This window comes from Musca autumnalis, unplaced genomic scaffold, assembly GCF_047663935.1.
Source record: "Musca autumnalis isolate F117 unplaced genomic scaffold, ASM4766393v1 scaffold_1, whole genome shotgun sequence".
In the NCBI taxonomy this organism is placed as follows: Eukaryota; Metazoa; Arthropoda; class Insecta; order Diptera; family Muscidae; genus Musca; species Musca autumnalis.
This window is the reverse complement of record NW_027411644.1, coordinates 288,976,428-288,991,861: the sequence shown is the minus strand read 5'-3', so window position 1 is coordinate 288,991,861 and position 15,434 is coordinate 288,976,428. Positions and strand designations below refer to the sequence as shown.

The window sequence follows — 15,434 nt, the reverse complement described above, 5'->3', positions numbered from 1 at the left end:
ATTATTTATTATTTATTATTTATTATTTATTATTTATTATTTATTATTTATTATTTATTATTTATTATTTATTATTTATTATTTATTATTTATTATTTATTATTTATTATTTATTATTTATTACTTATTATTTATTATTTATTATTTACTATTTATTATAATTTCCGGATTCCAGCGTTATTTCTCCTTACAAATGCAATTTATACCAAATTTAGTATTTTCCGTACTTATAAGTACGAATTTCAGAATTACCTCAATCCTACACTTTAAAAGTAGTTGTAATTCCAAATTTCAGTATTCCATCTCTATGCGTTCACTCACATCCAAATTGTACCAAATTTAGTACGTTTCGTACCCATAAGTATGAATTTCCAAAACTACCTCAATCCTACACTCCATAAGTAATCTTATTTCCAAATTTCAGGATTCCAACTCTATCCGTTCACCCAAATATAAATTGTACCAAATTTAGTACATTTAGTACTTTCCGTTCCCATAAGTATGAATTTCCAAAAATACCTCAATCCTACACTCCTAAAGTAATTAAATTCCAAATTTCAGGATTCCAGCTCTATCCGTGCACCCAAATTCAATTTGTACCAAATTTAGTACCGTTTACTACTTTTCGTACCCATAAGTAAGAATTTCCAAAACTACCTCAATCCTTCACTCCATCAGTAATCTTAATTCCAAATTTCAGGTTTCCATGTCTATCTAAATCCAAATTGTACCAAATTTGGTACCATTTAGTACTTTTCGTATACATAAGTATGAATTTCCAAAAGTACACCCATATCTCAATCGTACGCTTCAACGGTAATCAAAATTCCAAATTTCAGGTTTTCAGCTCTATCCGTTCACCCAAATCCAAATTGTACCAAATTTAGTACCATTTAGTACTACTCGTACACATAAGTACGAACTTCAAAAATAATTTCCTTATATCAACACCACTTCCCAACCTTGATTTCCATACCAAATATGGACATTGTAGGTATATCCGCTCAAAATATACAATTGGTACCAAATTTAGTAACTTATCGTACACTTATAAGTCGAATTTCCAAAAACCCTTTGGTACATCTTTCTAAATCTCCATCAGTTACCCTCCTTCCAAATTTCAGAATTCTAGCTCTTCCCGTTTGCATAATACAAAGGGTACCATATTTAGTACCTTTTAGTACTTTTCGTACCCTTCTAGGTCGAATTTCAAAAAACCCAGCCTTATCTCACCCCTACACACCGACAGCAACCCACAGTCAAAATTTCAGCTTTCTAGCTTCAGCGGTTTCGTCTGGGCGATGATATGTCAGTCACTCAGTCACTCAGTCACTCACTAAGCTCTTTTATATATATAGATTAATGTACTAATGTGCAAATATACACACCTACATTTTGAATAGATGAATAAACATTGTGTGCATACATTTCTTTGTCGTTGGTATTAAAAATAATCCAGAATAGCAAATAATTTACAGTTTGTGGTTATATACATATGTATGTATATCTATACCTACTTATGTATTTTTTCTAAAATATGTAAATATAAACGCAAGTCAATGAACGAGGTCCACTCTTTAAAATATACATACAGTTTGTCAAGTAATTGTTTTCGAACCAAGAAAACTAACATTTTTCTATAATAATTTATGTAAAATTACTGATAATTGTGATAAAAACAAGTAAAAAAGTATCACCTCCGGAAAGATCGAATGTATTTAAGGTCTCTTCAGAATTTTGTGACCCTTTTTGGACATTTGAACTTGCCGACAACAATGTGGATTAGGAATTAACTGCACTAAGACACAAATGTTGAACTTTTGTAGAGCAGGCACCCGTAGGGAAGACCGACATGGGCCATTTTAGAAGTTAAACTAAATTTTGATAAAATATTAAGAGATCCAACGTTTTGACGAAATTGGTTGCCCCATTCAAGTGATATCGTCCTAGCATTTTAGTGACATTTTTTAAATATTGGGGAGAAGTACCGAAAGTTATGGACCGGTATTGCCCATGAAACTAAGTTTGGATATAATATGACGAAGACCAAATGTTGGACCAAATCGGTTGAACAGTTCGAGAGTTATCGTGCTCTCCGACCGCCACATATGGTGACATAGGGGTTTTTTACACCTGTCGGGCTGTTTTCCCAAGAAATATGGACTTGCCGCTGAAAAACTTTTACCGAGTTAGCGAATGAAAATCGCTTCAACAAAAATCAAAGTGATTCGAGAGCAGATCTTAAAGTGAACTTATCCGAAATTTTGTGTGAGACATACCAGAACGAGTAGACAAATATAGTCCACATTCGAACCTTATCTATATCTGGTAGATATATTAGGATGTACAATGTATAGATTACATCGGTCATTCCCTCCAAGAGTTATCATGCGCAGAATTTTTCCTAACATTTTTGAAGTTTTTTGGGGGAGGTACCTGAAGGAGTGGACCGATATAGCCCATCTCCGAATTTAAACTATGTTTTTATAAAATATTACGAAGTCCAAAATTTGGACCGCATCGACAGATCCGTTCGAGATTTATATTGCGCTTCAACCACTACACAAGGTGTCCTAGGGGCTTTTTGCAACTTTCCGGCCATTTTCTCAGGAAGCATGGACTTACCCCAGATGAAACTTGTACCGTCGTATGGGGGGAAGTGAATACAAAAAACATCAAAGCGATTCGAGAGCAGGTCCTAAACTGAACTTATCCGAAATTTTGTGTGGGAGGTACCCGAAGGAGTGGGCCGATTGAGCCCATATTGAATTTCACGATGTGCAAACTATGGGCCAAATCGGTTACGCCCTTCAAGTGTTATCGTGCGCACAAATTTTCCCAACTTTTTCGAACTTTTGTGGGGAAGGTGCCTGAAGTAGTGGGCCGATATAACTCTTCTTCGAACTTAAACTAAGTTTGGGCAAAATATTACAAAAGCCAAATTTTGGACCGAATCGGTTGATCCGTTCGAGAGTTAGCGTGCGCTCCAGACAGACAGACAGAGGGATGGACATGGCTAAATCAACTCCAAATTGTCTGAAACACATTTCGCCCAAACATACTTGGGGTCTAAAACCATTATTTCGATGAGCCACATTTTGCCCGTATGAAAGTGTGTATACTCTCGTTGGCATAAATGCTGAGGGTATAAATAGGGATCTGCTGTTCATAAGACATTTAGATTCACCTCATTTTATTTTTTGCATATTCATAGACTGAGGATAGTTGTATGTCCATGCGTATAAGCGAGTAAAAGTTAATAAGTTAGACGTTTGAGATTTAAAAATTCTTTACAGAATTGTCCCTAGAAGTTACCATTGTACTGTGGTTTCAAATCGATTTTTCGTGGCCAAAAGTATTTCTTATGAAAAAAGTACATATTTTTGTATTTAAATATATTTGTGTTTTTGTATTATTTTTAAATTAGGTAATTAAAAAATATCTTAATTCTATTTGTAGAGTAGCAATGTAAAATTAGTTTTTGTTTTGTTTGTGTTGGACATTTTATATTTTATACAATAAGGTCTCTTCAGTTATATTTGGATTACAGGTCCATAATATATTGTTTTTGAGAGCCCTGTAATATGCCAAAGTACTGAAACTAATAGAAGGAAGAAATATACAACTAATATTGAAATTATTCAATCAAATTTACGCCACAGGACTTTACCCTCAAGACTGGCTGGAATCGACATTTGTAACCATACCTAAAAAAACAATGCGAATTTATGCGGTGATTTTAGACTAATTAGCCTTATCTTTTTAAAAATAATACATAGACGAATATACCCATTATGCGAGATGCATATGGGTAACACACAATTTGGATTCAGAGAAGGCATGGGTACCCGAGAAGCATTGCTTGGAGTTCACGTTCTAGTACAAAAATGCCGCGAAGTTCAAAAGGACGTCTTTCTTTGCTTTGTGGACTACGAGAAGGCGTTTTTAACCGATATTGGACTAGAAGAATGCGATAAAAGATTTATTCAAAATCTATACTGGAAACAAGTATCAAATATTAAAGTGGACGGTGAATTATCTGACAATATCCCAATTTCGAAAGGTGTACGGCAAGGATGTATTTTGTCACCTCGTCTCTTTAATATATATTCTGAAAAATTTTTCAAGAATCAATAGCTTCCAAAAACATTGGCATTAGCATAAATAACACCCTCATCAATAACATTCGTTACGCTGATGACACCGCATTACTGGCAAGCAGCTTAGCAGGGCTACAAAGACTAATAGATGCACTCATGAAGAGCAGTGAAAAATACGGATTATCAATAAACATAAGAAAAACTAAATTTATGATTGTCAGCAGAAAACAGGTGGAAAATAATGTATCTATGATAATTAATAACATAGAAATAGAACGTGTAAGAACATATAAATATCTAGGAGTCCAGATAAATAACCGATGGGATATGTCAAGTGAAATTAAGTGCCGAATCGAAATGGCAAGAAATTCATTTTCCAAATATAAGAAAACGCTAACCAGCCATGACATAAGCCTTTCAACGAAAATACGTTTTGTCAGATGCTACATATGGTCAGTATTATTATACTCTGCAGAAACTTGGACGATAAAATTAGCCGACGAAAAACAACTAAATTCTTTTTAAATGTGGATTTATCGTCGTATTCTAAAAATTCGCTGGACTGACCACGTTTCAAATGAAGAAGTACTACGACGGATGAATGTGGAAAATCTTATGTGGGTCATATCATGCGCAATGAAAAATATAAGCTCCTCCAAGCCATTATCCAAACCACAATAGATGGAAGAAGACCAAGAGGCAGAAAAGAAACATCATGGATAAGAAATATTCAAGAATGGACGGGACTGCAAGACGAAAGAAGCCTCCTGAATGCTGCCAAGAATCGAAACCTATCTATAATGGAATAAAAAATATAATTAAATTGTTAACAATGTAAAACATAATTGTATGATCGCTAACACCCGAATACGGGTTGGCAAATAAAGAAGAAGAAGTAATATGCCAACATTCACAAGAAAATTTATGACGGACTTGCTATACTTGCTGACAATATCCCTATTGCAATAAAAATGTGCAAAAAAGGGCTAATTTTTTGGGTCATCAGAATAAATTTTAATCGAATAAAATTTAAAAAACTAAACTAGTACTAATAAATTTGAGTCATTATGTTGGGACATACTTAAATTTGTGTTTGCTTTATTTTGCTGCTTTCTGGTTTTTCGCAGAGCGGAATTTATAAGCGTCCTCTTGATTGTTTACCATTATTTATTTCATTTACTTGTCTAGAGTGAGAGATTTGGGATTCTGTCGATTCTACGGTTCTGTCGATTCTACGTTCATTTAATTTAATTTAAGCCAGTAGGAAAATTTTCTTCGAAAATAGCTCAACTTTCTGTGAAATTTTTCCAATTTCGACACAACTTTCAATAAACTATGCGATATCTTCGCCTTACACTACTTAGGCGAGTATCTGTGGAGAAATCTTTGGATCCTATTTTATCTTTGTAAATTTTCAGAAAAATTTCCCACGTCCACTTCAGAGTCAAACTCATTACTTTCAAAGGCTGCACTAAGCACAACTAAATGGGCAAATACCCATTGTTGTTGTAAAAAAATGCATTTGAAAGAAGAAAAGTTCGATAACAGAGAAGCCGCTCGCTCCACAGCCGATAATTCAGTAGTCACACACGTAAAGTTTGCGGTAAAGAAAATTGAGTTTTTGTGAGAGAGCGGAGAGGAAAGAGCCCCTCTACACTTTTCCTCCCGGATCTCACCCAAAAACTCAATTTCCTTTATCGCAAACTTTGCGCGTGTGACTACTAAGTATGTCTGAAGAGCCTCTGCCAAAGGCGAAACATTCATGTCGGCTTTCCTTTTTCACTTGCATCATGGGTCATTAAGCTCGACTCCAACGAGAAATTAATTGAAAATTCCTTATTTGATATTCTGTTTATTCTTCCAGACAAAAGTCAACAATTTGTGAATTTAGTAAACTATTGTAACCTTTTAAAAAATACATATCTTGTAAAGAGCACCCTGTCCTTTTAAATCTATTAACTACAGACATCAAACTAATTTCGATTTTTTTATAGAGGTGTCACTAGTTAACAAAATTATTTAGGACTAGAGCAAAATTTGAATTAAAAAAAATTAATTAGAATTTAATAAGCTATCAAAAAGCATTAATAAAATACTATTTGCAAATAGTTTTTATTCAAAATTTTTTGAAAATTTAAACCTAACCTACCGTATTTTCTTTTCGATATTTTACTTTAAAAGAATTTTATTTTTGTTTTCGCGATATTTTAAAACAGAAACTATGAAAAATACTACGCACGCGACTTGGATATCAACTGAGTAAACAAATATTGATTTTGACAGCATATATTTATAACGGTAAATAAAAATTTCTAAAAAACAAACATTATTAGGTCTGTACGATAACCCAAATTTTGTACAAATTCGTACAAATTTTTACTGAATGCTGTTCGATAACAAAATTATCCAGCAAAAGAGAGCGATTTTGTAGAGATTTTTGGAGAGTTCTGTGACTGAGAACTTGCAAATTTTTGCTGGGAAAATTTCTCCCGTAAAAATTTGTAAGTTCGGCCAACTGACTTTTAATCAGCTGTTTAATGTAAACAACTTGAAATGTTAACATTTTTGACTAAGAAAATTTCACAATTTTACATTTTTTTAGATTTTCAAGCGTTGTGGATAGGATTACTGCTTTAAATAAGTAAAATGTAATTTTAAAATTTGTGTTTTTTGTTCCATTTGGTTTAAAATATCAAAAGAAACAAAAACAATGTTCATACATTTTCGGGAAACAGCTGACTTTCTTGCAAATTCTTACAAAATGTTGTTCGATAACTTTCTGCAATTTTTTTGTTTGGGAGAGTAAAATTCGCTGAAAGAAGTTGCTGGAACTTGCTGAGTAATTATTGCTGGAAAAGTTATCGTACACACCTATTAATAAAATAGTAATGTGATTGACTGACTGATTGATTCATCAATGCCCAGACGAAACGGCTGAAGCTAGAATATTGAAATTTTGGGTGTGAATCACTCTTGGTCCAGAGGGGTAAGATAAGGCTAGGTTTTTAGAAATCCCGACTAGAATGGTACGAAAAGTACTAAATATGGTACCCTTTGTATTAGACGAACCGGTAGAGCTATAATTAGCTCTGTTCCAGAAAAATTCGTATGAAAAGTACTAAATGGTACTAAATTTGTACCAAATTGGATTTGGGTGAACGGATAGAGCGGGAAACCTAAAATTTGGAATTATGATAGCTGTTGGAGTGTAGGATAGATGTATGGAGTTAGTTTGGGAATTCGTACTGGCGTGTACGATAAGTACTAAATGGTTCTAAATTGGGTACAAATTGGATTTGGGTTAGCGGATAAAGCCGGAATCCTGAAGAATTACTCTTGGAGTGTAGGTTTAAGATATGGAAGTAGTTCCAGAAATTCGTAATTATGGGTACGAAAAGTTCTAAATGGTACTAAATTTGGTACAATTTCGATTTGGTTGAACGGATAATGCTGGAATCCGGAAATTTGGAATTAAGATTGCTGTTGGAGTGTAAGATTCAGACATAGAGGTAATTTTAAAAATTCGCACTTATGAGTACGAAGAGTACGAAATTCTACTAAATTTGGTACAATTTGGATTTGGAGGAACGGATAGAGCTGAAATCCTGAAATTTGGAATTAAGATAACTTTTGGAGTGTAGAATTGAGATATGGAGGTAGGTTTGGAAAAACGTACTCATTTGTGCTAAATGGTACTCAATTTGATACAATTTGGAATTGGGTAAAAGGATTAAACTGGTTTCTGAAATTTGAAATTTAGATTACTGTTGCAGTGTAGGATTGAGGCATGGAAGTAGTTTTGAAAATTCGCACTCATGAGTACGAAATGTAGTAAATGGTACTAAATTTGGTACAATTTGGATTTGAAGGAACGGGTAGAGCTGGAATCCTGAAATTTGGAATAAAGATTACTGTTGGAGCGTAGAATTGGGATATGGAGGTAGTTTTGGAAATTCTTACTTATGGGTACCAAATCGTACTAAATTTGGTACAATTTGAATTTGGGTGAATAGATAGAGCTGGTGATTTTGGAAATTCGCACTTATGTGTCCGAAAGGTACTAAGTGGTACTATACTTTGTATTGGTTGCAGGGAAAGTTTTTGAAATATGTACTATATTATTACGAAAGGCACGAAATTGTACATCCTATAAAACGTTAGTGTGTGGGGTTGAGATATGGAGGTGGTTATGAAAATTTTTAACAAAAGGTACAAATTAATCGTACAAAATTTGAAATATGTACTATAAATTTGCAAATTTGGGATTTGATAAACGAGTTTTGCTTCTCCTTTTTTATTGTGAACTCCAATAAAAAGGCCGTTGATGAATGTGTTTTGTTTCATATTTATTGTGCAAATTAAAATGAATAACATTTTTCAAAAATTCCTTATCCCAAGGACTAGGTAACTATCGTGAAAATGTCAGCCGAATCCGAAAGGTGTCTCTAAAGGAGACTTGTTCAAAATTAGGGAACAAGTGTCGTTTAGGGGCACCTCTCGGATCTGTCCGAAATTTTTACTTTTTAGCCCTTGGTCCCTGATTCCAACGGTATATAATTTTCCGGGGGGAAGTCCATACTTCCCGATATATGGGTCTTGACATTTCGGAAATTTCGTACTTTAACACCTATAGATAGGTTGTTTATGGGCACCTCTTGGATCGGGCTGAAATTTTTACCATATGTAGCCCTTGGGACCCTGAACACAACGATATATAATTTTCCGAGGGAATGTATATACTTCCTAGGATATGGGTCTTGACATTTCGGAAATTTCGTACTTGTAACACCTTTAAGTTGTTTATGGGCACCTCTGGGATCGGGCTGAAATTTTTACAGTAGATAGCCCTTGGCACACTGAACACAACGATATATAGCTTTCCGTGGGGATGTCCGTACTTCCCGAGATATGGGTCTTGACTTTTTACTTTTATCACCATTATTTTTAAAACCTATGCAATATGGGACTCGTTTTAAATTAATAATGGTAATTAGATTTTCTAATAATAATTTATTAAGTTATTATTGGGCTACACGATCAAAACTCTATTTTAAGTTGAAAGTGTTGTTAAGTAGCCGGCCTTCGGCCGGGGATTTAAGACTTTCTTCTATGGACAGGGACAAAAGTGGGCTACGCTATCAAAACTCTCTTTTAAATTGAAGGTGTTCTTAAGTAGCCGGCCTTCGTCCGGGGATTTAAGATTTTCTCCTATGGACAGCGACAAAAGTGGGCTACGCGATCAAAACTCTCTTTAAATTGAAAGTGTTCTTAAGCAGACGGCCTTCGGCCGGGGATTTAAGACTTTCTCCTATGGACAATGACAAAAGTGGGCTACGCAAATAAAACTTTCTTGTAAATTTTAAGTTTCTTAAGTATTTGGATTTGGACAGGAATTTAATAAATTCTCCTATAAACAGGTGTAAAAATAGGTCGCGTGAATAAAAGTACTCACCATATTGCCCACGTTAGAATTGTAAAATATCAAGACCCGTATCTCGGGAAGGATGGACTTCCCCCGGAAAATTATATATCGTTGTATTCAGGATGCCAAGGGCTATATACTGTAAAAATTTCAGCCCGATCCGAGAGGTGCCCCTAAACGACATTTAAGCCAAAATTAGAACTGCACTGCATTGTCACTATGCCTGTTCCAGAATCTGTAAGAAGCTACTATTTTTTACTACGATAACAATTTTTTCCTTTATGATATCAAAAAAATAGTAAAAAATAATAGATTCTTGCAGTACTGGACAGACCAACTATGTATCATCTTTATACATACCTACATTACAGCCTAATATTTTTTGCAAAACTATACAAAAAATACAAATAAATTATGTAGTACATATCCACCATATGATTGCAATTATTGTCAATGTCTCGATAAATAAAGAGAAAAGAATCAGTGAATTGATGATAATGACCGCAAAATAATACAAAGATATAAAATACAACAATAGCAACAGAAATAAAACTAAAAAAACTAGAATGACACTTACCGACACCGTATTTATTATTCGATGGAGTCCACATTTTGCTCCCCTTTGATTTTTGCACTCTTTCGTTAAAATTTCACTATCTCTCTCGTATTCTCGTTTTACACTTCACACAAAATTGCTCTTCTCTGACGATTCTGTTTGTTTGATCAGTAAAAATTTGTTTGTTGTTGGTGTTATTATTGAAAGTTGTTTTGTTATGTGGGGGGAAGCTGGATGCTATGATGAGAAGCAGCAGAAACAACAATAATTTATTGTTATTAATAAAACAATTATGTTATTCTAATTCACAATAGGGAAAATTCTTATAAGAAATTCTTTTTTTAAATATCATTTAAATCAATTCACATGCTTTGAACACTTTTTTGTTGCAATTATTATGGATTTCACTTTGTTTTCATTTGCAATTCACAAACTGCCTGCCTGCAATGGCATTGGAAGCAATGGGCAAACTTGAACTTAATACCGAGAACTTTTTTTGTTATTTATTTTTTGTTGATTTCTATAAAAATCGCTTTCTTTTGCAAAGAACCACTTTCATCATGTTGTAGTTGTTACTCCGGCACTTTGGGTGGGTTGGGGTGGGGTGGCCGTCTCTTTTCCAATGGCAGGATGGATGGTGGTGCGTTTTTACACTTTTACTTTTTTCCTTTCCTTGCTACACCTAACTCACGGCGCAACATTCACAGACAAACACACGCACACACACACCTCTTTATTACTACTACGCCTATTTTCCACACGGGCAGGATATTTCTTCTTTCCAACTTGAATTTATTTTTTGGTGTGGTTAAAATAAAGGAATACAAAAACACAAAAATTACAGAATTAAAACAATAATAACAATTGCACGTTGTTGTTTTTTATTTTATTTTTTGCACTCCAATTTTATTTTACATTTTTGCACTTGCTTTTGTTGTCGAAATGAAACTAAAAATTTTGCTTATTTTTCTTTGCATAATTTTATAAAAAATTTTGCACACCAACACTTTTTCATTGGATTTTTCACAACCGCTTTTATCGTCTGTCGGATGACAACTACAACTGCGCGTTTGAAAATCGATAAAAATTTGCCTGCTCCACGATTTTTGTTGTGTGGAGGATATTTTGCTTGACTGTCAAGCTACTTCCTCTTTTTGTTGTTTTTTGGTTGTCAAATTTGTTGGTGTTTTTCTTCTTCTAGGCTTTCGTTTTGTCTTTTTTCTTCTTCTTCCGCCAGCAACAACAGCAAAAACTTCACATCCTTTTATTTGAATGTTGTTGTTGCTGGTTGTTGGAGCTCTTTAATATGCAACTCACATACAATTCTAAGTAAAGACTTTATAAAGGCGGGCGGCGGCGGTTGGACACTTGTGCTTCTACGTTTTGGTGGAGTTACTTTTGTTATATGTTTTTGTTCTTTTTTACATGCAAACCGAACACACACTCTCACGCAACAACAATCTTTTACAATGCGAACTCTGTGTGAACTAACCGTTTGTTGTCTTCCGTTCGATACAACGACTTTAACGGCACGAGCTGAGAATTAAAACTGATTTTTGGGGAGTGTAATTTTCTTTTGTTTATTCCGTTCTGTCTGTCGTTGGGCGCAGAAGCATCGCGCAGCTGTTTCCTATTAGGCACAAACCAAACAAAGGGAAATAAAATTCTTATAAGAAATGCAAACGAAAAGAGAATTGTAACAAAAACAAACTCAGGGTTGTAGCAAAATGGTAGTAGAATGTGAATTATTTGGAATTTTGGTACTTTTTTATACTGAACAAATAGTTTAATGTCAAGTTTACACTTACGCTCCAAAATCCACTGGATTTCACGAAATCCTGAAATACACCCCGGTGTTTATACTTATTTTTTTGTTGATTTCAAACATATCACAATTATCAAGGTAGATGCATATGTATGTGCAGCTGATCGAACATGAATTTTCAAAACAAGCTGTTGTAAGTTGAATTAGTCATCAAAAAAATACGACAATATAGAACTTTAAAGCTTTATTTCGAAAATTATAGTAAAATTATCAATATATCGTATTAATTGTGTATTGTACTAACAAATGAAAAAATAAAAAATGATTTTATCGTTGAAACATCATAATAATAAATTTTTGTAGATAAAAGTTGTGTTCAGAACCTGCAAAATATTACTACTTGCTGTAGTTTTCCCGTTTAGTGCTACAAACGCGTTCCCGTACTCCGAAATTTAGCAAGACTTGCACTTCTCTTTAAACGAAAATGGCGCTGAATAACAAACACCATCTGCTCCTGTTTTCTGCCACACAAATTTGGCATAGTAGAAAGTAGAAGCATGTTTATTAGTACCTGAATATGTTAGCTGATACGTTGATTTTGACCTTTCTGGAGTTATTGCAATTTCCGTCAGTTTTCCTTTCACGCATTTTTTAAGAAATTTGTATGGGAAAGCAATTTTTGACAATTTGATCTTTTTTCTAACATTACCGTTAAGAAAGTACTGGAACACAATGGAAAATAACATTGTAACAAAGTAACTTAATATTTTTTTCACATTGTTTACACATTTTTATAATAACATTTTTTGTTACAGCAATTGACCATCTACCTTGTTTATTGTGACACGTGAAAAGTGTTGCAACTTTTGGTACTTTTTTAAGCAAAGACAGTGTTGTATATCATGGGTACTGTGATTTCGATGTTGATTTCGCTGAAATCACGAAATGAGATGATTTCATTTTTGTATGCGAAATCATGATAAATTTTGCTTGATTTCGCTCGAAATCACGAAACGCCTTCCAAATCACGAAACGACGCCGAATGTAAACCAAACATAACGGAAATTTAAATTCAATTATATTTTTATGATAAATTCAATGAAGAAAATAAAAGATTGCGTAAAGAATACAAATAAAATAAAAGAATATAGATCTGAAAAATTAAATGCTAAAAAGAAATCTCATCAGAAGAGGACGACAATGCTTAGGGCTGTAGTTGTTGTAGTTGCAAAACTATAAATCAATAGTACGTTTACATATAAAGCTAAAACTTAATTATTGCGTATGCATTATTCAAAACAAAATACATATCGCACCTGTTCAACAAAAGGGTAGTAACTCAAAATTTTGAAATTTTCACTTTTCATCAAAAAACGATACATAATAATCAACTCCACCTACTGCAAAAAACTCCCATTGTTTTGTCTACTCTTTCATTAAGAATACCGATAAGTCAATTGTCGTCTCTTCAGAATAACTACTCTGTATCGACAAAAGATACTTATTTCAAGTTGTGCCCACATGTTTCAGGCATTTCCATCGCGATTTTTTCAGCAAAACGGTAGTATTTCGAATTGTTTCCTCTTTATGTTATCAATCGCCGCCCATTTTTTCAGTTAAAGGGGCACAAGTCGAAATAATTTCACTACTAAAACAAACATTTGTTTCAACAAAATGGTAGTAACTCGAAAAATGGTTAGAAATACTTATTGAAATAAAAAAAATCCAGTGCTGTAGTGTACGATGGCATAGTTTTTTTATGTATTGTTACGAATGTAACTGATAGGTTTAAGTTAGTTTAGTTTAATTTCCGTTAATTTAAAAATTTGAATTGTAACGTAAAGTTTTTATTACGCAGTTACTTTATTTAAGCAACAACAACTACCATGTAGAACTCTCTTCATCATTCTAGTCGTTACATTACCTTTTGTTATTGTTCTTTTGTTTGCTTTGCCATAGTCATGTAATTATTGTTTAGTTTGTCACCTCTTTATTTCTTTGCACTTGTTTGTTGTTGTTACGTCATTACTGTGCTTGTCGTCCAATTGTATTTCCCCATGTATGTATGTGAGTATGGTTGTTCGCTTAGTGCGAATGTGTGTCTGTGTGTTCGCTGCACAGATTCGAGGTGTTGCCATATGCTCTAGATCAGGTATCGGCACTAATACAAACGCATTGTTTGCGGTCTCACGCATACGACTCTCTCTCGCTCTCTCCACAAACAGAATGTGTGTTAATATATTGCTAAAATTAAAAATCATTGAAACAAGCGGCAGCAGAACCTCCTTCATTGACTTCTGAACGAAGACTGAGTGGTGGTTGTTATGCTGTTATTCTCATCAAGGGCACGTGTGCCCCTTTTTGCCGGATGCTGCTCTAGATATTTCTCGAACAGGGAGACTTTGGGATATAAATTACCGGGGAAATGGCAATGAAGCAGTAGTTGTGTTTTAAGCGTTGAACTGAACAGATCGGTAAAAGAATAGCTGCGTGCTAACTAGAGAAAAGCTGCGTTCTTAGTAATTAAAGTCGGTTACGAAGAAGTGTAATAAAGTAAATAAAGCATTGTAGAAACGTAATCTAAAACGAACCCTGTTTTATTTGGTACAAATCGTATCGGGGAATAAAACAACGTCTACACGGACATTAGTTAAATCTAATTCCGTAACAATTGGTGTCAGAAGTGGGATTACGATCATCCTACAATGAAGTTTAAGGATCTACGAGTGGAAGATTTGAAGAAGGAGCTAAGTAAGTTGGAGTTGTGTTCTACTGGCAACAAGGCCGAACTACAAAAACGCTTGTTGGAAGAGTTCGAGCGCCGTGGAATGAACATCGACGAATATGAGTTTGATATTAGAGATGAAACTTCAGACGCGGTTCCGAGTTATACGGAGGTTGCAAAAGTTATTGCAGTAACGTTGGCGAAGGAATTTAATAAGAGAATGGAAGAGGAATCTATTGCAATAAATGAAAGCTTCAAATGTCTGACGGAGGAATTCGACGAAAAATTGGAAGAATTAGAGGCAAAAATAAGCGAAAGAATCGATAATATTACGCAAGTTATTGGAAAGCGATTCGAGGTTATGGAAAACCATTTAAAGAAATTGGATAGGCAATTTCTGGCCCACGACGAGAAGATTGTGAATCTGGAAAAGAAAATGTCTGAACTGGAAATCAAAGGAGGACCAGTGCGAGTTATTGATAACACTCTGAAAATCAAGCCTCCTGAATTCGACGGATCTACATCGTTTGATGTCTTCAAATTACAATTTGAGACGGTTGCTTCGAGAAATTCGTGGAACGATAACGACAAGGCGGTTCGACTACTTATGGCATTGAAGGGCGGTGCTGCTGACGTATTACAGAATATTCCCGCCGCTTCTAGAAACAGTTATGGAGATATAATGGCTGCTCTTGAACTTAAGTACGGTGGCGGACATAAGCAAGAGACAATGGTGAAACCTCAGGCTTGCAATGTGCAGAGGCTGGAAGTTGAGGACAACAATCCTCAGACCGTTGTCGAACTAATGAAAGATGCACTAATGCAGGTAATAGGTAAAGTGAAACGAAGGGCTGGCAAAACGAGAA

General features: G+C 34.4%; 1 protein-coding gene across 4 annotated transcripts in view; it reads right to left on the bottom strand.

Annotated features, from left to right (window-relative positions):
* Positions 1 to 11,629, bottom strand: part of spg (dedicator of cytokinesis spg) — a 296,364-nt gene extending 284,735 nt beyond the window's left edge. The window contains exons 1-2 of one of the 4 annotated variants that reach the window (XM_073961577.1): positions 10,808 to 11,138; positions 10,100 to 10,515 (exon numbers count right to left, since the gene is read on the bottom strand). In XM_073961577.1, the coding sequence (XP_073817678.1) occupies positions 10,100 to 10,133 (34 nt within the window). In that variant the 5' untranslated portion in view covers positions 10,134 to 10,515; positions 10,808 to 11,138. Of the gene's footprint in view, positions 1 to 10,099 lie in introns of all 4 variants that reach the window. The other 3 variants (XM_073961578.1, XM_073961579.1, XM_073961576.1) reach the window with 3 other exon arrangements.
* Between the last annotated feature and the right edge of the window lie 3,805 nt (positions 11,630 to 15,434).